We start from the raw sequence: 27,415 nt of genomic DNA on the forward strand, positions 1-27,415 counted from the left end.
CAAAAATCCACCAAAACACTATACGAGCTTGTCTTGGCTTATGAAGAGTAATATAAAGGAGGCAGGAAACTGCCAGACAGTTGGCGGGAGAAACAAATATGGCGGCAGGTAGGTCACCCACATCCGTATGGTCAATATGTGTCTGTATAGAGTAACACTGGCCAGATTAACTTAAAACACACACGTCTGTGTGTGCGTGTGTGTGTGTGTGTGTGTGTGTGTGGGGGGGGCTAAAACATGCTAATACATTTTCGCCAGCTCGTGTTTGTTTGTGTCTACATCACGTCCAAGATATATTATACTCAGTCTTATTGAGTTGTAAACTTTAAAATAGATGTCTATAAAAATATTGCACCAGTTTCAGAGATTGACAACTTGATAACATGGCTGTTACAGAAGAGGGTCACCTAAATGCTTGACGTGGTCAGTTAATTTTGATTGGTACAATGGGGCTTGAGAAAGTTACCTAACCCCCCTCCCTCTATAATTAGTTTAATAATGTGTTAGGCTATGTCTGGTACAGTATACAGTAGATTACTATGAGGCTTGGTATGAAAAGGGCTTAAATTTTTTGTTTGTAATCCACCTTTGACTTCGTTTCCCAGGTTTCGTGACACCTTTATAATCTACTGAAAGAAAAGGAGTGTTATTTACATAGACATTGCAGTTAACATGGCCAGGAGTAAAAGGAAATCATCAGAAGTTGACAGTGCAACAACAGTGAAAGGTACATGTACTTGACGTATTTCTTGATTTATTTTATCTTTCTTAGGGTCGGGGTCACATGTGTTTGTATGCATGTGTGAACTCTCTCAACACCTCACATGTACAGTTCACACTAACATGTACTCACACACACACACACAGCAGGCACACACCCATTCTATGGGAATTATGCTTTAGCATTGGATTTGGCCTTAAAAAGCAGGACACCCTGCGCCCCCCCCCTCCCCCCCCCAATATAAAAGTACTAATTAAGTCAAAATGTCTGTGTTGAAATGCATTGTCATAAATAAAATGCTTTTAAAGGAAATATCCTCTTTTTCATAGAGGTACAGTTAAATATGCATTTGTGCCAGTATTTGTGTGATTATATCAGAAATTGTTATATATTTCTCCTGTTTTTATTTTAGCCAAGCGACAGAGGTCCAGTAGAGTTGACCCATGTCCAGTTCAGGAAGAAGGTCTACTTGGACAGTTGGTCAGCAAAGCTGGACTGACCATTATGTCTAAGAACAGACCAAATGAACTAAGTAGGTGACCATCTAGGATTCTTTTTATTTTTATTTTTTTTGCAAAGTTGCATGTGTTGGATGTTATTTTATTTTTTTGCAACTGCTGTAAATTAAAATTGGTGAAAAATGAGTTAAAGAATGAAAAAAAAACTTAATGAATGAAAATAGAGATTTATTCAATAATATGCTTATTTGTCCCAGTCTTAGAGTATGAAAAGAAAGATCATTGTTATTTGACTATTTTAGGTAATAGGGCTGTTTTGACTAGTTTTGAATTGTGAACATAAAACAATTATGAACTTTTGCTTGCAGCCAGTATGATGTTGTACAGACCTCAGCCAGTTATTTTATTTTTGGTTTGGCTATAGGTGTAGACCCTGCTGTATTCCAAAGGAACCTGACCTTGGCTTTGAAACGACATCCTGATTTTCCGATGGTAAGACCTATAGAAAGAGTCACATTTGATCTATAGAAAAATGAGATTATGATGGGCAGACTTAGATTTAGATGATCGTTTTAGAGATATTCAGATTTTTTTCCAAAAACAAAAAGCAAAAAATTAGATTTACTTTTCACTGTACAGCTTTGAACCACAATGCGTGTTATTATGTATTATTTGCTCAATGACATAAAAATATCTTGGTTTAGTAAATTACCATTAAATAATAACATCCAATTTTCTTGAACAGGTGGTTGAAGAGTTCATCAGTGCTATTCAGAGTCATATAGCTGACCAAAAGAGGCAAGTAAAAGAATACTGTATAAAATTTTGCCATTTAAAAAAATTTAAACAATAGAAAAAATTAAATGAATGTCAAGTGTAGAATTTTTTGGACTGGTTAAATAATAATGTGGAAGGATGTCAAGTGAAGAATGCAGAGAGTTAAAAATTGTGAACTGCCCCTAATTTACCAGCAGAAGTTCTTTGAAGTAACATTTTAAAAACAATGCGCTTGTTAATTGTCTTGATGAGTTAATCCCTGTGATTGCAGTGACCTAGTCGGCATTATAATGATTCTTTCAAGAATAGGATTTTAATTCTGACAACAAAAACTTAATAGAGATGAACAAAAATCTGATGAAAGTATAATGAATAAAATAATGTGTCAGAAGGGAAAATTTTGAAGAGGTAAACTGGTCTGTAATATATTTCTAGGTTTTACTGGAGTTTGATGCCTACGGGTGTGGATGCGGATAGTGAGAATGTTTCTAGAGCAGGAGCACAGGACAGTTTGCTTAGGCTCCTTTTGGGCATTGATCTGATTCAGGTAAGGAATGAAATCTGTTGTGTTTCATGGTTCTGTCTATTAAAGAACGGAGTCTTCTCAAGTGTCCATTTTCCATTCAGTAATTTATAAATCATTGTACTTTTTTCGATAACTGTGAAAATGTTTTATTTTACTTTAAAAAATATTGACTTGTTTTAGCCTGCTGTGATGAAGATGTTACTGGAGAAACTGCCAGAATTCACTGAAGATCAAGAGTAGGTATCAGACTGTAGATGGCAGCACCTTACATTTACTCCCAATTCCAACTTTGATCTCCTCCATGAAACCACATGTAAAAACTAAAAGCTTTCTTGTCAGGTTGGCACACCTAACACCAAACTACAGCAAATAAATTTTTTTGTTGATAAAATTAATGTAATCTGTTAAATTATATGCATAGCTTATATGCATATATTTAGATTTTTTTCTTTGCTTTTATATCCTGACTATAGATGGAAGCACATGTACATATATCAGATTTAAGACATGACCTTTAATTCATAGTTTGCCTTTTGAATTTGATAAATTATGAAATGAAAGTAAGCAGATGTAACCTTGGATGTATTGTAAAGTTAGTTAAAGGTTCAACTGGTATGTTCCTTTTTTCCATATACTGACATTCCTGTTAGTATGATGGAGTCATGGATTTCTTTACTTTCTGAATATAGATATATCATGCAGATGTAGATATAATTGTGTTATCAGTTCCCATGATGAAGCATAAAATGCAATTTCTTTCAGGTCAATTTTTGAACAAGGAGAAAAAGTTGACATGCCAAAACTGATAATGAATCAGTTCAGGTGGCTAGACAGAATAGTCAACAGCAAGGTAACTTTAAATTGCATGGAGTTATTTGTTTAACACTGATATGTCTGTCTGTTCATCCGCCTGTCCATCCATCTTTTCATCTATCTAGCTGTTGCATTGGTATTCAAGCTTGACACCATGTTTTTACATGTAGCAACGAAGTTCTAATCTAGCAGTTCAGTTTGAATCTATCAATATCTTGGATTGTTGTGTTATTCATAAAAAGTAAAAGTATGATGGAGTTCACAAGAATTGTTTTTAGTTAACTATGAATGCATAATGCTGGATTTATGTTTCAAAGACTTGTCATATAAAATATCAAATTAAAGAAAAAAAATCACTAAATTTGAGTGAAAATGAATACAATTTGGCACATATGAGAATTGTTCTAAAATCATATTTGAACATAGTATGTTTTACATCTGTAAATGCAAGGATTTTTTATATGTTCTTGTTATACCCCTATATGAAGAAATAAATTAATATGACTGCAGTTTTTTCTCCCCTTGAAAATATAAAAATGGATATAATATTGTTATTGTTATTCACAGGAACTGACAGATAAAATGATGGAAATAGTGAGTATTTCTTCGATGGATGTGCAGAGAGAGGTGATCACGTGTATACCTGAGGTGGTAGATGACACAGAGCATGGAGAGGTGGCACTGCAGCTCAAGTAAGGGGAAAATGTTCGTCTGTCTGTCTGTCTGCACATTCACTTGTGGAAATTTATGTATCTTGGGTGTGTCCACAATGAATCTATCATACTTGCTACTCCACATTAACTCTATGGTAACTTGCTGAATCATATTATGACTAACATGCCTCCTCTTGTTTCCTACGTGCTGGTATAATCACCAGCATTTCTATATTCTACTCATTGCCAGGAGGAAGCTTGTTAGTCTGTTTCTCTGGTTGCAGTAGCTATTAGGATAGATTCATTGTAAACTCCATTTTTTTTAGAAGTGCCAGGAGTATTGTCAATAAAACAAGATCTATAGGTAAAGATTGTTTAAAATTAAGATTACATGTAACATGATGACCATAATTACTGCAGAAGTTTGGCAGTAAATTTTTTACCGTTTCCCATGCTTTTTTCTCTTAAAATATATTAATTAGTTTGTCTTTATTTCCAGGGATTTATTGACAGATAACAACCAGTTGATAGTTCCAATTCTTGATGCTCTGTCAAATTTAAGTCTTAAACCAGAACTGGCATCAGAGGTGACACCTACTTTCTATTTGTAATATTTATAATATGATTTTTTTATAGGTTAATACTGTACGAAGCTTATGAACACTAGAAAAGCTTTTTTTAAAGGATATAATATAAACACATTAGATTCAAACTTTCATTGCTATTCTGTAAGGATTTATATTATTATAATAATATCAATAGTTCAATGACAGAAAGTGATCAAATAATATATTTAGTCAGTTCGAACCATGTACCAGCAGTATGACAGTTACATTGTGAACACAACTTAACATGAATTTTTTTATAAATATCCAGATTCACATGACTTGTTTTGCAGGTGAAGGAGTCAGTCCTGCAGAGTCTCCCATCCATAGAACTGGACGACCTCCCGGTAGTGGTCAAGTTCTTACTGCAGACTGTGACCAGTCAGGACGCACAGGACGTGGTGTCCGAACTGAGAAACAACTTGGATTTCAACTCCAGCTTCCCGCCTACTTCATCTTCTACTCCGCATGGAAAAAGGGCTGCAACTGGAAGGTTGATATTGTACTTAATTAGTGAAATGATTATCACGTTAATTATAATAATAATTATGATGATTATTAATAATTATATAAATATTCTAATTATTGTATTATTTTACAGATCATATTATTATGATTTTCATATTATCACTTATTTTAACAAATAATTATTATTGTAATTAATATTACTACTATTGTTTTTGTATAAAAATCTTAAGATACTCATTCAGAAGTGAATTTATTGCAACAAAGGAAAAGACCTTTACAACTCACAGATAAATGATCAGAAGATTAAACCATTGCTGCAACTTGGACCTACAAATATTACCAAAAGTCCTGAGTTGTTTACAAACACAGAATTTCTGAAACTGATGATTTCGAAATATATTCTTAACAAAACTTTACTCTCCTCCAGGGCAAGTGTGGCTCCAAGGGCTCCGCGGGGTGTAGAGGCGTTGACCTTGGATGCCATCAAGTCTGCAGTCAGGTTTCAAAAGAATGTGGCAGAAGCATGGATTAAGGTAAAGGATTCATGCTGACAACAAGCTGTAATAAGATAATTTACAAATAAGATTTCTAAAAACCAGACAACAAGATTTTCAACCATTTTGACTAGTTTCATAGGACCTCAGAATAACTTGTGAAAAAATCATGGTTTCTTCAGGTAGTACTCCTGAAATCTCTAGGCCCACTGCAGATATCAGTTAACATCCAAATGGTGGCTTTTGACAGAAGTGCTGATGTAATTTTTTCACTTTGCTCTCATTGTTGTCAGCTGTTTTGTTTACTGTATTTTGTTTACTGATTTTTGTTTAATTTTTAAAAATTTGTTTACTTCTTTGTATCCAGGCAGTAGAGAGTGTTAAGACCCCCGGGGAACACAAAGTAATAGACATTCTGGTTCTGCTCGTGCTTCACTCAGCCAGCGCCAACAGGAAAAAACCAGTGGAAAGTCTTTTAAGAAATAAAATCAGGGCGGGCCACTTCACAGAATTATTGCTGAGAGCGACCTTTGGGTCACATGGTCAGGTAAGGGACACCTGCTTGGGTCTAGCGTGGATTTTTTTTTTCCAAATGCTTGACTAGTCTTATTCTAATTTCACTAAGTAAAATGTAAAATATTTTATTATTTGTATGTATCTGTCAAAATGATATTGTTCATTACATACATGTATCTACTACAAATAAAAGGTAACTACTGAAAGTATCATAAAAATTTAGTTAAGATGAATAAGCCTTACTTTCTTTGATGTCTTTTGAATGAACAGAAAAATAGTAATATTTCACTAGGTTATAAACTGGTAGTTTGTTAGAAGAATCAGAAAGCTACCTTTACTAAGCATAATAGTAATTTTTAGAACCAGCTAATTTGTCATTGTAATGTTTTTTCTTAGGTGCTGAGGGACTATTTTTCCTCCATCTTGTCTCTGGCTGAGGTGCTGTTGCGCTCACCTGAGCCAGCCGTGGCTTCCTTCGGATGTGCCATCTACAGACATGCTTTTGTCACATTTGACACTTACTGTCAACAGGTATATTACACTGTCATCTCTGACATGCTTTTGTCACATTTGACACTTACTGTCAACAGGTATATTACACTGTCATCTCTGACATGGCATTGTTGGAATTCACATACTGTCAACTTCACATTGTCCATGCTGATATGCCTTTGACATATTTGACATCCACTGTCAATAACCACGATACCTTTTATCATAAAACATGTCACAGTCATGTTTATCTCTTATAGTCAAGAGCTATGATGGCCGGCCATACACAATGTCAATGCTGTCAACTGACGTATATTTGTCACATTTGACTTATATTGTCAACAGATATTGTGTCATCAGCAGACATGTCATTGTGACAGCTGGCACATACTGTCAACTGACACCCCATTGTCACAATTGACACATGCTGTCAAAACTATGGCACAGTACCACCATAAGACACACTGACATCACATTTGACACATGCTTGACATAATTTATTTACTGTTTTCTCCAGGAAATAGTTGGTAACCTGGTCACCCACATAGGGAGTGGTTTTCCCGGAGAGATCGACTGCTCCCTGGATGTGCTCGCTGAACTGGTGGAAAACAACCTGGAGAAGATGGTGCCATTTGCAATATTTGTCAAGGTAATTCTGAATTTTTGCCTTTTTTATTTTGGTGAAACAGACCCCTGATGTTGCTGGAAAATTTGCCACAGCTAGTATATGCTAATCAAAACCAAAACTGAAGCAAAATGATTAGCTTTTGAGAAAAGACTCACAGTAAAAAGATCATGGCCATTTAATAAATACACTGTAGTGTTATGTGTGACAACTTAGTTATAGGAAGTAAAATTTGATATGTATTTTCTGCCATTTATTTCCAGGGAGTTTTAGATTACCTTGACAACTTAACAATGACCCAGATCAGAAAACTCTACGCCATGCTAAGTGTGTTAGCTTTTCGGAACTTCAGAGATGGGGGATTGATTCAGGTATGCCTTGACCACCACCGAGTTCAATACTTATTGTTAGAAGTATTCATTAGTATTTTGTTTAGTACAACTTTCTTCTTTTTTCATAATAACTATTAAAGACCTTTAATCCTAGAATATATATATCATCTAGTATAATTACACGTTTTACTTAATTTTGAAGTTTATTGTAACCAAAAAATCATAATTGGTACAAACAAAAAGTTTATGTATAAAACATTGTCAGATACCGTTTATGTTGATATTGCACCTATCATAAAATGTAAAATTTTTTGTTGGTTTGGTATTTAGTTTTATGCTCTAGATAATGGTACTGAGTTTGCTGATATGTTAATTGGATTTTTTGACTTGATTAATTGATTTAAATTGTATGGGGTTTTTCTGTTTCTTTAGGATGATATGCACATTCTGATCAGAAAGCAACTGTCAAATAATAGTACAAAGTGAGTATTTGCTTTAGGAAGGCAGTGGCAATTAAGAAAAAAACATCATCAAGTTAAGTGTCAAAAAATAAATATTATTTGGTCACTGACCTATACTTAATTTTGCTTTTAATTATAATTTTGAATTGATACAAAGTATTATTAAGTGTTAATTATGGAGCACTGGTCTTCCTCTGTAATTCCGGTATTTAAAATTTTTACTGATATATACTCAACATTTTTAATTGGGAAATAGTGCTCCGAGTTTTGTGAAATTTTGTATCAAGCTTCTTAAATTCTGAAGACTGCAGTCCTCTTGTTGAGATTTGGCTAGCATTCATAGATAGAGGGTGGAAAAAGATTTACAGACATAAATTATTATATTTCTAGATATAAGAAAATGGGAGTCATAGGTGCCATGATGGTTGTTAAGTGCCTCTCTGCAAACAGGTACAATTTTAATCACATTTTTATAATTTTAAATTTGCCTCCATGTTGATAACACCAAGCTTGTAAAACAGACTTACATGTCACTTCATTGTCCATGATAAAGAAGCATAAAGCTGACAGAATTATTCATCACTTTATAAATTTAAGTACATTGATCAATTCATCATGATCTAATACAAACAGATCCAATACAAATGCAAAAAGTTTTTTTTTCTCAACTAAATCCTCAGCCCTGGTGGAGGTGCAGACGAGTCTTCCACAGAGGTGACGATGTCAGACGAGATGTACAATCAGGTGGTGTCGTTGCTACAGTTAGTGCGCGCCAGTAGTAGCAAGAGTCCGGATGCAGCGGGTCTCTTCATGGATGAGCTGGGTAGTGTGGTGGAGCGAGGCGAGATAAATCAAAGGATCGAGGTGTGTTTTTCACGACTGTTACTTATTTAGGGATCTAAGTATTCTAAAATAGCAGTTTTGTATTGCAGTTTGAATAACTTTGCTGTGAGTCATGTTAAAACTTTGTGAAATTGCAGCAGGCCAATCAGAAAAAATGTGCAAATATGGCATCTTGCTGATCTGGCAACATGCTGACTTCTACATCAGATTGATGACATTATTTGAGCATTTTTGATATTTTTATACTTGTAAATGCCCCATATTATTTCAACAGATTTTATTAGATGTATTGATGCAAATATATTTACATATTTTTTTTTCTTCTAAAAAGGCCTGGATCAGTGAGAATGTGATCAGTGACTTCCAAGATGATTATGTAGTGGACATAGAAACAGGGGCCCCTAAAGAGTGAGTACATGGTTTTAAACACTTGTTATTTTAATTTAAAAATATTAAAAAATATATTTAAAAATATAAAGCTGAGGTTGTATTTTGACTGAAAACAATTATATTTCCTTGATAAAATACTGTAATCAAGTTTTTTCCTTCTTACCTGTTAAATATAATATCAGTCCAATTTTCAGGGTCATTTTGTCATTTCAGTCCTTGAAATAAAGTACAAAAAAGTTGCAAAATTTCACATATTAATTTATCTCTCTCTCTTTTGTAACTTTATGTAGTTGTCTCCCTTCCCTGATTCCAGAGATGGAATGGTTCCCATGACACTGGAGTATGGTTTAGATGACACCAGTGAGGGCACCATAGCTGTTAATATCCTGCCTCTGGTAATACAAGATTACAGGCACAGGTCTCACTCACTGCACAGTAAGGGGAAGGAACAGGAGAGGTAATTATAGTAGTTAATTTCACCTTCCTTCTTGCCTGCCTCTCACCTTTTTACCCTGCCCCACTCCTGACTGACACACACACGCACTAGTGCACGTGCACACACACACACACACACACACACACACACACACACCCTGACAAGTACACACACACACACACACACACACACACCCTGACAAGTACACACACACACACACACACACACACACATACACACACAGAAAAACAGAAAAATAATTTTGATAATTTTAAGTTTTTAAAAGATCAGAAAAGATGAGGATTTATCCATAGGATTTGTCTTCAGTGTTTTTTCTCTTTCAGACATGTGTCTCCCCTGTGTTTATCTCCACAGTTTAGAGTACTGCAGATATGTGAAAGGCGACAGCAGCAAGGGGACTTAGAAGGCATAGATGCTTTACTAGGTAAGACGATCTGTGCCAAAACATTTCAATCTACAGGTCTACTACCAGTAGCTTTTAATAGCCTGCTCACAAAGAACAGAAACAGTCATGTATAAATATTTTGATTTGATTTTAATGGTTTTTGGCAAGGGACTAGTGATAAAGGCATACAGTGCACACTAGAACTTAAAAGTTATAGAAAAAAAATAGTGGAAAGTTTTGTCATTCTTTTAATCACCAATGTATACCATTGAGATAATTACTTTTAAATTTCTCACTCATGGTTGAAATTTGTATCATCCAAATTGCAGTATATATTTTGACCAAATAATAATATGAAGTAATTCAATTATAAATTTAACAAAAATTGTTTACATTCTGTACCATATTGGAAGCTTTCAAGCAGTTAGTTAAATCTATCATGCATAGTGGGTTTATGCTCTGAAATTTTTATGCCAGTTGAATGAACTTTAATCTGGAGGAGAGTGATTGTGTTAGCTGTACCGGTACATTCACCACAATTGAGTTCACCACCTGTCATCTGGGTAGAAAGTAAATTAATTTTTCATTTCTTTAATTTGCTTCTTTCTGTGTATGATCTATTGTTAAATAACTGCCTTGATGTTCAGGTGCATGTATAATTTCAGATTGTCCGGTTTATTTCCCCAAACCTGAAGTATTTGAGAAGTTTCTTAGATATTGATGTCTAGTTGTATGTATAATTTCAGGTTGTCCGGTTTATTTCCCCAAACCTGAAGTATTTGAGAAGTTTGAGGTTCTCTCACAGGAGGAGAAAACAGTAGTTTGCACCACTCTGTTCCACACTGTGAACTGGTTCAGAGAGGTAATGACAACTTAGTTAATTTTACTCTGTCTTTTTCTCACACTGCTGCCTCAATACCCTCATTTTGTAAGGTGTGATCATTTCCATTAACACTTATGTACTATTATAGATATTTCTGCTTCTTTTTATATTCCTATTGTTTAATCATACCAACTATTGACAAATATACACGAAAATACAAAGAGCAAATTATAAAAAGTGGTCCATTTTCACTCGATTTTGCTGAAAGTAGTGGGAATGTTGCCTCCACTACAGACCGGAATCAGTGGATAGATTGAGGTGCAATCTTAGGAGAATGAAACTACTGCAATAATTTGTTGGAAAAATTTTTTGAATTAAGTGAATAGATAGTAGAAAATGAGGCTATATTGACCTTTGTAGCCACTGAAATAATAGAGATGCAAAAAAAGAAAGATTATTATTAAAATTAATTAGTGTAAATTAGTGTGAAATTTTTAAATTTTTACACTTTTAACTTATTTCCCTTAACTGTGTGACATATATACCATTTATGTCTGATTGTTTTTTATTTATTATTTTTTATACCTAATAATTGTAATTATTATTATTTTTTGAAACCCTTATCATGTCAAAAATCTAATATTAATGTTAACTATCAATTACAATTGAATTATTCTGCCAGGTCATCAATGCATTTGCAACCCAGAATGACCCAGAAATGAAGGGCAAGGTCATCAATCGGCTTCAGAACATTACACAGACACATAAACTGATGGAAAAATGTTTGGCAGGTAAAAAAAATGAAATTTTCTGATCACAGAACTCTTTTAAGTATTACCTAGTTCTCAAATCTCTACTTAAAAGCTCCACTTTTTCAGAAAAAGAACCATGGCCTGCTCCTTTTTGAAATTCCTGTAATTACTTCTAAATGTTCAGAAGATGGTACAATTCCAGAAGTGGAGGAGACACAATTTTAGATTTCTTTGCTTTGATCCCTGATAACAATTTATATGTGTTGTCTCTGATTATTTGTAGCCACTTTGACCTATGCACCACCTCCAGCTCACTTTGATGTAGACGATGGCCAAGACAAGCCAGTGTCCATGTCTGGAGCAGTGAAAAAAGGAAAGAAAACAGCAGGAAAAGGGTATATTTCATAAAAAAAATCATTTTTTATGATTTTCTAAAAATTTTGTTACCTTCTTACAAAAAAAGTTTGGGAAGCAAAAAGATCATAGTTGTACACTATTCTATTAATAGAAGGGGCACGTGATTACCATATACTGAATAAATTACAGGGACAAATTAAAGCACTTTTAAATACTTTTGTTAGATGTTTGTCCATGTGGAAGTTATATTTCAACCAATTTCATTCATCTTTATAATAGGAGGAAGAAAGAAAGTAGTAGCATATCCAAAGACGATTCTGATGAAAGTAAAGATTCCACACAAATTGAGAAGGTACTTGATAATGTTTATTATTGGATATTTATTTATATTTATAGTATTGGTATCATTTATATTATTATATTATAATAATGATGAAATGCCTGTTAAATGTTCATGGTATAGAGTTATAATAACAATTGAGGATTCATAGTTGGAATCATATAAAGTCTGGCATAATGTAGAAACAAACAAGAATTTTTAAGGGATTTAGAGGAGAGTGGGGTCAGATATAATGGCAGACTGGCAAGTGCAGCAAATAAAAGCTGCCATTTTTATTCAGAAATATTTCCTGGTCATTTTCTTGTTGTTTTGTTGGAGTGCAGTCTATTGCACAAATGTCTGCATTCATTGTGATTTATGGGTCACTATTGTATTGCTGTCTCAGACAATATTTTAACTTCATAGAGTAATATATGCAGTAACCATTATCACTTAAAAGTTGACCCCACCTTAAGTGGAATTTTGCACATGGTTTAGTCTGGTGTGAAGTCATGCCAGGGACAGATTTAGGCCGTCTTCTGGGTCTTCTGGAAGACGGTCAGATTTTTAAGTTTACATAGACAAGTATCTAATTTTTTTGTCGGAAGGCTGTCAAAAGTGAGGATGGATCAACAAATATAATTTGGAAGAAAATATAATAATAATAATAATAATAATAATAATATTTATTTCTTAAAACCGCACTACACTAGCGTCTCAGTGCTGTTTACAGGTAAAATTATTAGGATTACAACTTATTATATATATAATAAAAGCTAAGGTAAAAAAAACAAAACAATTAAAATAATTAAAACTGGTTAAAATAGTAATGGTCTGAACAATAAAACTTTTTTTCTGATAAAATGAGAAGATATTAATTAAAATACTGTGCAAATAAGAATGTTTTTAAATCTTTTTTAAAAACCTCAACACTGTCAATAGTCAGAATGTGTGAGGGTAATTGATTCCATAAAATTGGTGCTGAAATTGAAAATGCCCTGTGGCCGTAGGTTTTGGTTGTTTTTTTATTATCATTTCTGATAAAACAAGGAGTGGAGGTGGATCTGGTAGACCTGGTGAGACTGGGTGTACTTGGATGTAGCATCGAGTTAAAATATGAGGGGCATTCACCTCTAGTGAGGGGCATTCACCTCTAGTGAATTTAAAAACAAACAATATATCTGGATCCACTCCTGCATGCAGTGAAGACAGCCTCATTTTGGGTTCTGTCACATGTTCCCTGTTGATATTTGATAGTGGGAAAACACAAAACCTAAAATTACATTGTATTCCTAGGACTCTGAAATTATAGACAAGGAAGATGAGAACGAGAAACAGCAGGTTGTGGTAGATTTAAATCAGTTTCGACACTTTTTCAGGTAAGAATTAATTGCATAGATTACAATTTTTTTCATTGGTGTTAACATGGATGAAAAAAATTGCAGTGATGAATTTAAAAAAAATTGTAATTTTGCCTTTTTCCTAAAAAAAACTCAAGAATCATTTTTTATAAATGAAATAAATAATTTTACCTCTGAGTTACTGTAGATTATTTTAAAAATTGGTTTGTAAGACAGAATACTGTCATCAGTCATCTCAATTTGATATTTATCACATATGTATTTCTGATTATTTAATGTGATTATTCATATTTTTAATTTATATCTTGAAAATGTAGAACATTTCGCAACTAACATTATTTGAAAACAAATGTCTGCCCTATTACTTATCTTTAAATTTATTATTTAGGGAACTGGACCTTGAGGTCTTCTCCATTCTCGGCACAGGAATGATAACCAAATCTGCCCTTGACTCACAACTCAACACCAGTGTAAGTTTTACCTCTAAAAATGTATTCTAATCATTTTGTTTAATTTAGAAATACACACAGGGAAGTTTGTTTTGAGGAACATGTTATTCATTGATGCAAGATCATTTGAAATCAAACTTTGAAGCAGATTAGAATATTGCATATTAATTATATTTTGTGATTGCATAGCATTTTTTTCATATACAACTGTATATAAAGCTCTCCATTTTCAATACTAGTGTCTTGTAATCTTGTTGCTTGAATTTCAATATTATGACTTTAGGGGAAAGATTGTGAACCACCTTAATGAAATGTCCTAACTGGGATTTTCTTACAAAATTAAATTTTCCTTGGAAGAAAAAAAAAAGGGAATTTTGTCCTAAGTCATTGCTCATCTCATCTGTGCACTTAGATTCATTATTTTATACCATATTTTGTAATTCTGAATCAACTGGCTAGACACTTAGACTTCTACAGTCAACCGCATGCTTAAGAATAAAATGTTGACATAAAGTGCTTCTATTTTAGGGATTTTCTGTTCTTTTTTTAAAGGTCTGAATTGGAAAACAGCTAAGTACGTTTGCATGATATGTAGACACAGAAAATATGGCTTTGGGACATTTTCAAATGCGGATAGGATACCTCGAACATAAGACTAACATAATACCTGCTCTCGTAAATCCTGAATACCCATAAGCTTTGATTTCACCTAGGCCTCCTCTACCAACCTTTAATTTTTGATAACAAAAAATTATGGATTAAGAAAACAAGGAGGCATTCTTCAAACCTTATATTAATTCCTTACTATGTATGCTTTCTTTTGAAGCCATGCGATAGCTTTTAGTGGTAATAATTATGTTATCGTATATGACACACATGCGCAAAGAAATGTTATTTTAGACATGAATTGAAAATGTAGCATTTCTTTTTTTATTGTGAAAGTTGTTTTTAATGTAAACATCTTAATATTTGATTACATTTACTTGGTATCAGATGACTGAAGGTACCTGTTAGTTTTTGCATGGACTCCGATATAAAAGCAATAATTGCACCTGTCAGAATAAAAGTATTTCCCATATGATTCTTACTACAATATCTGTCAGGTAAATTATGGAGTAGTGGGTACTGAGCTGATTCAAAAGCTGGCACAAATTTTTTTGTCTGAGCAAAATTTTAAAAGATGCTTGTTAATGCAAATCTTAGATGATTTAATTCATTTTGATACTCAGAATAAAAATAAATAAAAATGCATGATAATGTTGAAATGAATGTATAAACATGACTATTCTTACATGTTAAGCCACAGAAAAATATTCCTTTTGTTGGAATTTCTGTTTTCCTAAATATGCCTAAAGTGGGTATATAAATTTTATATGCAAGTATATATTCAGTTATGATATTTTCTAACTAATAAGTTAAATTCATCTACTATATCACAGTACTGAAACAGTCACCCCTTCTGTTTCATTCTTCTTTGCTGTACTTGGCAACTCGATCTCCAAAGAGCTTGGCAGAGGATATTTTTTCTTAAAATCGTCCAGCTTTCCGTCAATCATGGTCAGTCTTTTTTCATTGATGACCATGAGCTCTTTCTTTGTTTTTGGCAGCGTTTGTGATAAGGAGGGTAAATCACTAGAATCGAGGTGAAAATGTTTGGCAAGTACGGACGGTGGGACTGATTTTGGTCTGCTGCACAATGGTTTCTTTCCAGAACTACATGACTCCATGGTATCTTCTTCAGCAGAACTATGTTCCATTTCTTTATTTGTAAATCCAGCATGGCTTACGCTTCTTTCATCTGCAAAATGTACCCGTGTTGGAGACCGAGGTTGACCAGTGCTCGATTTTTTGGAACAGGTGACTTTGACACATTTAGGTTCTTTAAGTTCTTTGTCCATTTTCTCTTTGGCTAGTCTGCGCAGGGCCTGCAGCCTTTGCATCATGTTTGCATATTTTCCGAGAAGATTTGTAGTTTTTGGTCGGTCATTTTCCATGGTTGGTGTTTCATTAGCAGGCTGTTGTTTGGGGTCATGCCCCTTGAGAATTGTTCCTCTGTTTGCCCCATCTTTGCTCATGGTGAGACTTGTGGTGGCTGGAGCGGACTGACTCCGTGCCACCCGTATTCTGCGCAACGTGTGCGCCACAGTGCTATTTCGTTCATGGCTTGCACTAGAACTCCCTTGGTCTGATTTCACAGATGAAGATCTCCTCATTCTCCCCTGGTTCAGCTGTTTCTGTATTTCTCTGGTACAGGGCTTGGGCATGTTCATTTGGCTGAGTGAAAATGGATTCTTCAGCCCCAGCCAGGCATCCCTTCGCACTGTCCTTGGTATTCTTACGATTGGTTCTTTTCCCGTCCCTTCTTTCTGAGAATCCAAATCCACTCCTTTCATCCAATACGTGATTTGTTTCTCAATGTTGGACAACCGACTCTGCAGGCGACCCTCTTCGTAGTTGTTAAGGCGCCATGCATGTTGGACTCTTGACGAGCTTACGCTCGGTCTCTCTTTCTTCGGTGGCATGTTATATCAATATTCCTTGATTGAAAGGGTATTTATTACTAATCTGTGCATCGTTTTGATTTTCCTCTTCGGCTGTGAAGGATGTGTCTGTATCTCCTCATTTGTTAGCATTATTGACGCAAGGTTCCTAACTTCACAATGGATTCACAGTACAGGGATAATACTCACTATTTCCTACAAGGTCTTGTCTTATAAACAGGATTGGTATTGATTAACTTAAAAGGGAAATGTAAGATCCTTTGTCTGTTGTTTGACTAGCATAGTAGCCATTTGGAGATTGTTTTCCTGCTTTCTTTTCATCCTCTTGGTATATCATTTATTTATTCCGGATTGGCATTCCATATTCAATTTGACAGTTCAGCCATACTGGAAAACATGACTTCACTTTGAAAATTAAAATCAGCTTTCAGTCCTCAACTCAATGTCCATCTTGTAAAACTTGTAAGGTGTAGCGTAGATTTGAATGTTATTTCCCACCTTATTTAAACTTTTGACCAGGTGTCAAATTTCATTTTTCTTTTATATTAAACAAGTTAAATGAGTTGTTCAGTCCATAGCGTTACATCAGTAGCTGTATTCAATTTGAAAAACTTCTACAATATGTGGTAAATGCCCTTGATGAATAAATGCCCTTGCTTGTAAATGTATCTGATTAACTTAGCTGTTTTCCATGTTGCTCTTCAGAATACTTTAAGATTTCACCATCAAATTTGCTACGGATTAATATTTTCCAACCTGTCCGATATGGATCCCGAGTTAGATTACCACTGTATAAAAGCAGGGACATAGTTTTGTGCCTATAGGCACTTAGCAGCAACAAGAGATTATTTCATAATTTTGCACAAATGACCTTTGTGTTTTGACAAGCGTCTAGCCAGAAAATGAACAGGGCAGCGTAAATTAGGACCATATGAACCCCCCTTTTGGAATTTAGAAATCACAGCAAGTTCGCTGCTGAGTGAATTGGCATTGGTGTTCATTGTGGCGGAAGCCAGCAAACACGGGAGCCTTTGTCAGGGTATTGTTTGACGAAAGAGCGTTTTGTTGTGATTTAGATAGAGGGCAGGAGTGTAGGCTAGTAACCTAATCTGCTTTGATGAGATCTCTTACAGTTTGCCTTCCAGTCCAATCGGCCGTTTAATGAGCTCTTTGTCGTAATCAATACACTCAGCCATTTAAGGGAAAATATTGAAGTACAATATTTTCATTAGGATATAATTTAGTGAAATAGAGTTAAAAAGCAAAGGATTGTGTTTCATGTGCAAAAGCACTTCCATTCATGTGAGGATTTGCATGCATTTCAGTCTTATATAATTTTTGGTAAACTAAATCCTCTGTAGGTAAATACTCTGACGTTTTCACACCTGTAAGGTGAGAGGACATTTGAAACACATATTGCCCAGTTAATTTTGATTAACATATAAAAAGTCATGTAATACTTATTTGAAAAACCTGTCGTGAAAGCATGTTATGCCAGTTATGGATCTTATTTAAAACATATTTGAACCCAGAATAATATTAATTGCATCTCAGAGTCTATCAAAAAAGAAAAACCATAAAATTATATAACTCAGGGATTTCTTTACAGCTTTAAGTATTTTAAGATCATAAACAGGTAATATATTTTTAGGTACACACAAACAAAAATGTTTATTAAATTATATATTAATAAAAAGTCAGGATTTAAACTAGCTGATTTTTGACTGAGATTATACAGTAGAAGGTATTGCTTCCTTAATCCCAACAACATTTTATTGTTAGCCATTCACTACAGGGTTTGACCATCCTTTACATGAAAAATAAAAAACAAACCTTTTTTTTTTGCAAAAGCCTTCCTCAGTATTATTTTCTTATTTCCTTGCTACAATACCCCTTTGAAGGGTTGATAAAGAATTTCAACAATAATTGGTTTAGTGAATTACAGTAGTTGTTTTTAAACCCAAGTGTCCTGCAGAATGAAACTTCACTACATCTCCAGCCACCCCAGCTAGAATTTTTATTGAAAAAATCTGTCCAAGAGAATTATATTTTTATTATAATATTAATTTTATAATTCCATGTTCTGCAGGATGAGACCACACTGCAGCTCCAGCCACCCCAGTTAGCATTTCTCCTTGAAGATCTAACCAGAAAACTTAGTCACAGCCTCATAGCCTCTGCCTCTAAGAGGAGGATGTTTCTCAAGGTAATGTGTACTGGGGGAGGGGTTAAAATTGATGGTGGTAGTGTACTAGTAGTGTTTGGGGAGGAGGGGGGGGGGGGGTTAAAATAGAACTGCCTTTTTTTCTGTGAGAGGTATGTATGCTTTAAATCAATTTTATCTTGTACGTGCTATTTCATATTTTCTATAATTTGGTCACTAAGGATGGGGGAAAAGCCCTCTTTAAAAAAAAAAGACTTTTGACATGGCAGGCTACAGGTGGACATTGCACAAATGTAACTGAGGTAGTTTCAATAATGGATGTGAAAGAGTATCATCTATTCTAATTTTAAGATCATAAGTTAGTTCTGAATATGTGAATAGAAAAATTAGTTTTTAAGATTTAAGTTGTGGTAAATAAACCCTCTTTTAAAATAGATACATAAATAAATATGAAAGATATCTACATGTAATTATTATGAGGCATATTGCAGTGGATTTGGAGCTTTGAATCTTTGTAACAGTTAAATGTGAATTGATTTTGTTTTAGGTAAAGGGTTCCAAGAATGCAGGTTTTTCCCACCTGGACCATCATTCAGCCAGCAGCGTGGCCAAGAAAGTGGTTCTGTTACTGCCAGCACTTTGTGATCACTTGGGGGCTGCCTCTGGGTTCTTTGAGGTACGTGTTATCGTACCACCAGCGTAGGCACTGGCGGTACCCATGGTTTTAGTCCCAACCCGTCTTGTCCACCAGCTCTGCCGTATCCACCCTCATTTCACCATTACCACTTCTCCTCCTAGACTACAAGGGCCTGTGTCTCCATCTTTGGATTTAGGTCACACATAATCTCAACTCGTTCCAGGTGATTTTGGGCTGTGTCAGTGCACTGGTCTAATCTGTTATTTAGATGGATGGCAGGGCAGATGAGTGACAGACAGACAGCCAGTCAGATAGACAGTTATTACATATAATACCTATTATACTTGTATCACATGAACACATGTATGAAACGAATATCTAGAATAAATCTGGAAGAGATTTTATGATTTTTTACGAGAATTATGACAGTCTGGTAATATTTTTGGTTGTTGAAATGGATCCAAAAAACAACCACATTTCTCTTACATTTTTTTTTATGTTTAAGGGTGTCTTGAGGTTTGTTTTCTGTTCTGTTTCTAGGCTCTCACCAGTGCTAATGATGGTGTGATTGATGGTCCAGGCAGCATGAGTGAAGAAGCCATCTTGATGGGCACTTGTTTTCAGCATCTTCTCCAGGTCTTGCTAACTTTCTTCTCTTGGTGAGCAATTTTTTTCCTAAATCATTTGTAATTGTTGGACTCATCTTTTTCATCTAAAAACTTCTATTTTGTGATAAGTAATATTTAACATTTATTTTGGTTGCTAAGATTTTGTAATGTCTACATTTCCTAGTTTCAGTTACAGAAGTAAGACAACATATTAATTCTTGAAGTATCTGATTTTCTCTGTCAAATTATGTAGCAAATTCAAATGGCCACAATGTGCTTGGGGAGTTGGTATTTTTGGTAGCCCCCCTCCCCCCCTCCATACATACACATTTAGAATGTATGTGGAGCAAATTATATATTTATTGTAGTATAATTATTATAATGATGGAAAAAGTATCAGCCATTGGTCAAGATTCTTTGATGGAGGGTTGAAACACCATACCATATACTAGTTAAAAAAAAAGATTAAAAATTTAAAAAAAAACAAACAAACAAAAACAATAAACATTTTAGATTCTGCAAGAACAAATTAGTACTTTTACAAGTACTCGTTTTTTTTTCAGGAATGGCTTTGTAATGGCAGAACATAAACCGTTGCTGAAGGAAGGTCTGGTGGTACTGGCAAGCAGGATGAAAGGAGCTGCAGCCAAGAATATGACTTTCCAGGAACTACTGAAGTAAACTTCATGTTTTGCTTGCTACCTTCAGTCTGCAAGTAGCTGCTGGCTCAATGCCATCTACCTGAAATTTTTGAGCTGGGGCATCAAATTTTTTATTTGTTGTTTGTTATGGACAACTGTTTCTGTTGTGGTCACATAGATTCCTACTTAGTACAATTCTAAGTGCTGGTCAGTTGAAAAGTCCATATTCTTAATTTTGCCTGGATGAACTTTATTATCTTTTAACAATTTATTTGCCGTGTTAACTTTTATGGATCAGCTTTTTCTTAATAAATCTTCTTTAAAAGGATGTTTTGAAAGCAAAAAATGTGCACTGTAGATCAAATCTTATACTTTTGCTTGTTTACTTTTAGATTGATTAAAGTTCAATAAAGATAGACATAGGCATATTAATTTGCTTGAGCAAATACTTTAATGCACTATTCACTGTACATATTATTTTGATTTAATTACTGTTTATATTATAATTATATGCTGAGTTAAAAGCTGCATAAAAAATATATTGTAGCTTTTGAAAATCCTTGTCAAGTGTCAAGCCATTAAATTGCCCCTTTCAAACCCACCTACTATCCTAAGGGTCTCATTTTGTAAATGTTCATTGCAGGCAAAATTTTCAGTATTTGGAGAACTTTTCCGGTTTTGTTCCAAACTTGATGACGGCAGTGACTCTGGTGAAACTTCTCGTCGTGATGGCGGAGAAAGGAGACAGTGGACAGTATGGTGCTGCTATAGGTACAGTTTGATTTAAAATCCCATTCAAGTTTTACATAATTACAGAAAAAATTGAAATATTCCAGATAAAAAATTCACATGTATTGAATCTGAGTCATTGGAATTGGTGTGCAGCAGGTTGCTGTGTAGAATTTTGTTGTATTCAGTCACCTAATTTTTGATTGACAGCTGGAATGGCGCAGGAGTTCTTGAAGAGGGAGTGGTTGGGAGAAGACGGACAGAAGCCAAAAGGAGCAAAACATAACGAGATGCTGCAGGGGCTGATACAGTGAGTTAGCATTATAATTACTTCTCCTGAACAGGTCATGTGTTTGCTTTGCCGTTTTTGGTTTGTCTGTTTGTTTGATAGCAGCAATATTGACAAACTTGGACGCATTTTGACAAAATTATCAGAAAAGCTTCAAAATGGTCATACTGTGTACACAAGTGATTAATTAATGAATTCACTTTTGTGACAGAAGTGTGTTCTTCCTGAGTGGTTTTCGGTTTAATAACATGGTATACTACTCAATCTCAGATCAGGGATTTTTCTTCAAATGGTGTCACTAAAAATGAATTTCTTCTTTCTTTCCATAAGCTGGGGAAAACTAATGAAACTGATCAACAGAGAAACCTTATAATCTGACTCAGTTTGAAATGTACTATCTATATCTAACATATTTTCTACATGTCCATCAAAATGTTGCCATCGAAACTTTTTCTCTAGGAACTTTTTCCTTTTAATTAAGAAATTTGAGGATGAGTGTATTGATATAATATACATGTTTATATAAAATTTCAACATATTCGTCCAGGATGTACCTGAGTAATTCTGAAGATGTCCTGAGTGCTATAGAGCACCTGTCCACTACGGCTATTCCCGAGCTGGTCCAGTCAGACAAGAATGCTCAGTCAGACACCTATCCTACACTGACCAGGTATGTTTTATGATCATTGTAATAATTGTATGATAATGCTTGCAAATACCACATAAAGTGCAAGAATTTCAGAGTGTATTTTTGCGACATAACCAAAAGTAAATTGTTTTGTAGAATATTATTATTATTATTATTAGGTCAATTTATTTAAATTAAAGGAGTATTTATACTGTCATATTAGATTTCCTTAATCCTCATGGCTGGAGAGTGAAGCCAACTTTAAGTTAGTATTTTGATTTTTTAGGAATTCCTTCGGAGTGTATTACCGAGTGATTCTCTCAGAATTGGTTGTTGTGGTGAGAGGAATTCCTGCAGGAAAGCCATCTGATTCTACACAGGTAAGGGGAATATTATTTGGGATTTTCCTTTGGGACATATTTATGTATTTCAGATGCTTGAGATTTATATTTAATTGTACTTATAATATTAATCAACCCAAGCCCATAGCCAGATTTGGAGGGGGGGGGGTCACTGGGCTCAAATGAACTCCCTTTTTGATGGGAAAAGGTCGGCTCCGGGTAAAATTTGATCTAGGTACTGCACAAAGATTTCATGATAAAAGGTACACATTTTCAGGAAAAGAACACCCACCTTCCACCCCCAATTGGCTGCAGACATGCAGCCAAATGATGGAACAGAGGTTCCTCAACATAACTGTTACAATAACGGTAGTGTCTTATGAGTCATGGTACATGTCTCATTATTACCATTTTATATCAATTTTAGGTCAAAGTTGATAAGTTGATTCGCTGGAACCTTGCTGTGAGGACATTTCACATATTGGTCAACTTAATCAAGGTAAACTCACACTATGTTACACACTTTGTTCTGGACACCAGTTTGTCTGGCTATCAATGGTCAGCCACTCTTTCATGTGACCAGTTGGACCTTTTTGAACTAAGTATGGTCGTTTTCACAGCAGATAATCATAGACTAACTGATCTGCAGACTAAATATGGCTGACCCCACTAAAAAGCAATGTCGCCTAATCCCCTGATGGTCTCCCTGCCTCCACATGTGCCATCTCTGCTGGGCCTAGCAATTAAACCTTAGAGTTCGGATTAAATACCATCAGTGGCATGTGTGGAGGGAGGGAAGCCATCAGGAGATTAAATGGTACATGTACTAGTACTAGTTGGGATTGGCCTTATTTAGTCTGTGCATTGGTTAGTCCCTGATCAACTTGTTCAAAATGCCCTCTTAGGTGTAAACAATGTTGGATTTAACTGAAAAGAAAAGACAATAGCAGTTTGGCTAAATATGTTTCATATAATTGAAATTCACTGTAATTTTTAAAACTATATGTGAATGTAAACGTCTTTCTTTCAGGTATTTGATGCTAGGGGGAACCTGACCTCAATATTCAAGGTAAGAATATGGGTCAAACTGCATAGAAAAAATGTACGCCATAGCTTTTTCAGTGGAACTTTTTGATGATACATGTATTGTGGGATTTTCTTATGGAAATTCCTAATAATTCTGTGCTACATGAAGCAATTTAAATGCCAAAGACATTGAGGATGTTGATTTTTGTCACACATGAGTGCTAGATGTACTTAGATTTATACACTGTACATGTACCGGTACAAAGCAGCTGCAAAGTACAGCACAACAATACAATAACAACATTAATATGATACAATACAATATAATATCATGATTAAACAATAATTTGCATTGTTTCAGTATGGTCGCTTGTTTGTTGAGGTATTTCTACGCCAGGGTATGCCATTGCTTGACCACATGTTCCGCCATCACAAAGATGATGTACAAAGTCTGCTGAAGAACCTTCAACTGAGTACGCGGGCCATACATCACATGTGCGGACACTCAAAGGTAAACTTTTTGAAAAAAGAAAAAGACAGAAGAAAATTGTTACTCAAAGTCATATGGCATGATAGGTCAGATTCTGTTTTAATATTGGAACAAATTATTGCTGTAACAGTAATAAAGAATGAGAAAATTATCAAAATGGCCTTGTCTTATCTAAAAATTTGTATTGATATATCTGAAGAATTGAAGGACAGTCACTGTTGTAGAAAGAAAAGATTGATGTAAACCATAATTAAAAGAAATGTCTAATTTCTTGAGAGAGACCCTGATATAAAATACATTGCTCAAATAAGTTTATGAAGATTGTGTGTCATTTAGATGAGATACTACATTTATTTACTTTTTTCTGTTACTGGAATTAATAATGTAAATATTTACTTTTATTTTTGTTACTGACTTAACTATGAAATCCCAATATCAGAATCAAAAAGGATTTATTGTATAATTCGTATATATTTGAAATCTTTCGTTCAGATAGTGAAAGACATCAGTCTGACCAACCAAGTGCCCCCCATGAAAAGATGCTTGGAGCTGTTTGTGTACAGGGTCAAGGCCATGCTGACAGTCAACAAGTGCTTGGAGGCATTCTGGATGGGCAACCTGAAGAATAGGGATCTACAGGTACAGTAACGCTCAGTTAAAACACTGTTGTTTGACTATCTTCAGGTACAGTAATGTCCAGATAAAACACTGCAGTTTGACCATTATTGTTATTTCTGAATTTGGTTGTATCAAGTTGTGCTAGACAATGTATCCTACTGCCATACTACACACGGGTCTGTAGCCAGTAGTTTCAAAGATGAGAGGTTTATATTTTTTTTGCAAACATTTTTACCATGAAGACATCAGACTTAGGCTTCGTTCATATGGAATGTCTATTTTCTAAAAATCTATTTTCTATTCGCGGCATCTTATGATCACGGTCTGTGCCCTGAATATCCCGCGGCGTAATTACTGGCAGCGCGAACCAGTTACTTATAGTAACTTATGGTAACTGGCTTGCGCTGCCAGTAACTACGCCGCGGGATATTCAGGGCACAGACCGTGATCATAAGACATACCGCGAATAGAAAATAGAATTTAAAAAATAGACATTCCATGTGAATGAAGCCTTAAAATGTACAATGTAGAGCAGACCTTTTCCCAGCCTAAAGACCATTGAACTTTTCAAAGCATCAAACTTTTTTGTTTACAGGCCTGATTCTAATACAAGTAGTTGTAATTGATCATTTTGGTACATGTAAGTTTTTAAGTTTTCATTTTAATTTGTATTGCATACAGTGTGTACTGAGGCGAATGTAAAGTTTGGAGTAAAAAAAGTATTTATTACCTCTGCCAAGGAGGTTATGTTTTCAACCCTGCTTGTCTGTCTGTCTGTTTGTTTGTCATCAACATAACTCTAAAAGTTATGGACCGATTTTGATGAAATTTTCAGGGTAGGTGGGAAATGGGTTAACTTAGAAGTGATTAGTTTTTGGTGGTGATCCGGATCAATAAAAATCAAGAATCAATAAAAATGAAAAATCGCTGCCATGGCGGAGGTCTGCGCTCTTGGAGTGCTTTTCTAGTTATTATTATAAAATTAATAATAATTATTATTATTTCCAGGGTGAGGAGATTCTGTCCCAGGTCTCGGAGGCAGACACTGCCAATGCAGGAGATGATACAGAAAATGATGCTGACAGCTTACCTGAGGATGAGGATGATGATGAGAGTGAAGTAGTAAGGATGCTCTCTGCCCCCCTTTCTCTCTCTCTCTCTCTCTTTCTTACACACACATACACATTCTCTCTTTTTCTCCTTCTCTCTCTCCCTCTCTTCACATGCTTATGTATTGGTGAGTGTGTTTCTCAAAAAGTCCAAAGAATGCCAACTGAATGTCGTAGAACAGAAAAAGGATAAAATGTACTTGTACTAGTATATGATTAACATTGTTTACAAATCGGGGGGGAAATAAGCAATGCCATTTTTGACAAACTTGTTCGATTTTCATATACATTTTTTTTTTAATTTCAGGAACTGGAGAGCAATGCTAGTAATGAGAAAGAAGAAGAAGAAGAGTCTTATAGTGAACAATATTAGCCACTCTTTCTGTCACACAGACTGAGAGCCATTTTTTGTGCATTGGACTGTATCTAGTACACTACAATATGCTATTCATACATGATGAAAAGTTAGCAAACTTCAAAGTAGATTACTACGTGGACATTTCTAATAAATACTTAAAAGAATATTACAGTAGGTACACTATAGCTAATAAGTCCCCGGTCACTTTAATAGCACACGCTGTCTACATCAGACGCGCTAATGCGCACGTCCCCGACAGAGTTAATGATAGGGGGATTACGATGGACAGCGCATGTTGCTCACAGCAGTAGGCACTGCCGCCGAAGTTAAACCGGTAATTAAGTCTTTAACTTGACTAAACATGTTTTGCTTTGTAACTTGCGTCCTTCAGTCTTGCTGTTGCGGAAGCGCCGGCGGGACATATCTCCACCTTGCCGATATTTATCCCGACTCTCGACTTTAAAAGTATTATTTGTTTTGATTTTATCAAAGTCTTATTATATCAGAAAACCTGCATATTTTCATACGTTAAGAGAATTATAGAAACTGTAGAAAAAGCTACTCGTACATCAGGGATAAAAAACAACACCTTGCAGCACTATTACCTATTATTCATCACAAGAAGTTACTGTTTCACTTTTTTCTCCCAAATTACAAAGTCTGATGACAACTGAAAGCCTTTAGCCATACCTCAGGGCAGTGGGAGATAGTCTGGATTTGATTAAATGTAATAAAAGTATATTTTGAAGAATTTTCCTAGCCTTCGGCAATTTCCGCAAAGCTTCGGCATGCGCGGCAATACAGAGCTGTCGATATCTGCATGCGTGAACAATAGAATTGGTGGAACAACGGTTAACGTCGTTGAGTCTCTGCAACCTATCCGACGGGAGTTCGTGTTCCTGTTGGTACTTTTGAAGATTTTGAAATTGTCATTATTAAAAAATATCTATTAATATATAAAACAGTCGTGGCTAATTGTATTTGCAACGGAAAGCACAGTAGGGAGGTTTGTTGTTATTGTTAAAGTTATTATTACTGGGGACATAAATTAGTATGCTAATCTCTTATCATGGTATAATGATTGATACGATGGGTATCAAATAGTTTTCCTTTGATATAAACAACAAAAGAGCGGCCTTCCAAATATCTTTGCTGAATGTTTATAACGTAGGTACTATTATGCGCAAAAATATTGATAC

The 27,415-nt window shown here is 34.9% G+C and overlaps 1 protein-coding gene across 4 annotated transcripts; it reads left to right on the forward strand.

The window, feature by feature from the left end:
• Positions 1-50: 50 nt before the first annotated feature.
• LOC106162055 (Fanconi anemia group D2 protein) lies at positions 51-26,275 on the forward strand. Of its 4 annotated transcripts, none has more exons than XM_087015463.1 (42): positions 51-108; positions 606-727; positions 1,134-1,253; positions 1,604-1,671; positions 1,925-1,977; positions 2,392-2,503; positions 2,663-2,718; positions 3,245-3,332; positions 3,863-3,987; positions 4,448-4,535; positions 4,847-5,046; positions 5,449-5,554; positions 5,883-6,062; positions 6,428-6,562; positions 7,041-7,172; positions 7,412-7,519; positions 7,913-7,962; positions 8,332-8,391; positions 8,622-8,805; positions 9,116-9,192; positions 9,488-9,631; positions 9,955-10,055; positions 10,763-10,878; positions 11,522-11,630; positions 11,875-11,986; positions 12,228-12,300; positions 13,564-13,646; positions 14,017-14,098; positions 18,668-18,784; positions 19,290-19,418; positions 19,920-20,038; positions 20,551-20,664; positions 21,272-21,399; positions 21,568-21,667; positions 22,194-22,316; positions 22,561-22,654; positions 23,043-23,114; positions 23,646-23,684; positions 24,003-24,152; positions 24,624-24,770; positions 25,758-25,871; positions 26,166-26,275. In XM_087015463.1, exons 2-42 carry the CDS (start codon positions 673-675, stop codon positions 26,229-26,231), a joined length of 4,329 nt encoding a protein of 1,442 aa, XP_086871589.1. In that variant the 5' UTR covers positions 51-108; positions 606-672; the 3' UTR covers positions 26,232-26,275. The 4 variants fall into 4 exon arrangements, with proteins under 4 accessions (XP_086871589.1, XP_086871588.1, XP_086871590.1 ...); XM_087015462.1 differs by having other exon boundaries at positions 84-108; positions 659-727; XM_087015464.1 differs by lacking the exon at positions 51-108 and adding an exon at positions 400-423.
• The last annotated feature ends 1,140 nt before the right edge of the window (positions 26,276-27,415 follow it).

Source organism: Lingula anatina, chromosome 6, assembly GCF_051362555.1.
Source record: "Lingula anatina isolate TDL-2025a chromosome 6, LinAna3.0, whole genome shotgun sequence".
In the NCBI taxonomy this organism is placed as follows: domain Eukaryota; kingdom Metazoa; phylum Brachiopoda; class Lingulata; order Lingulida; family Lingulidae; genus Lingula; species Lingula anatina.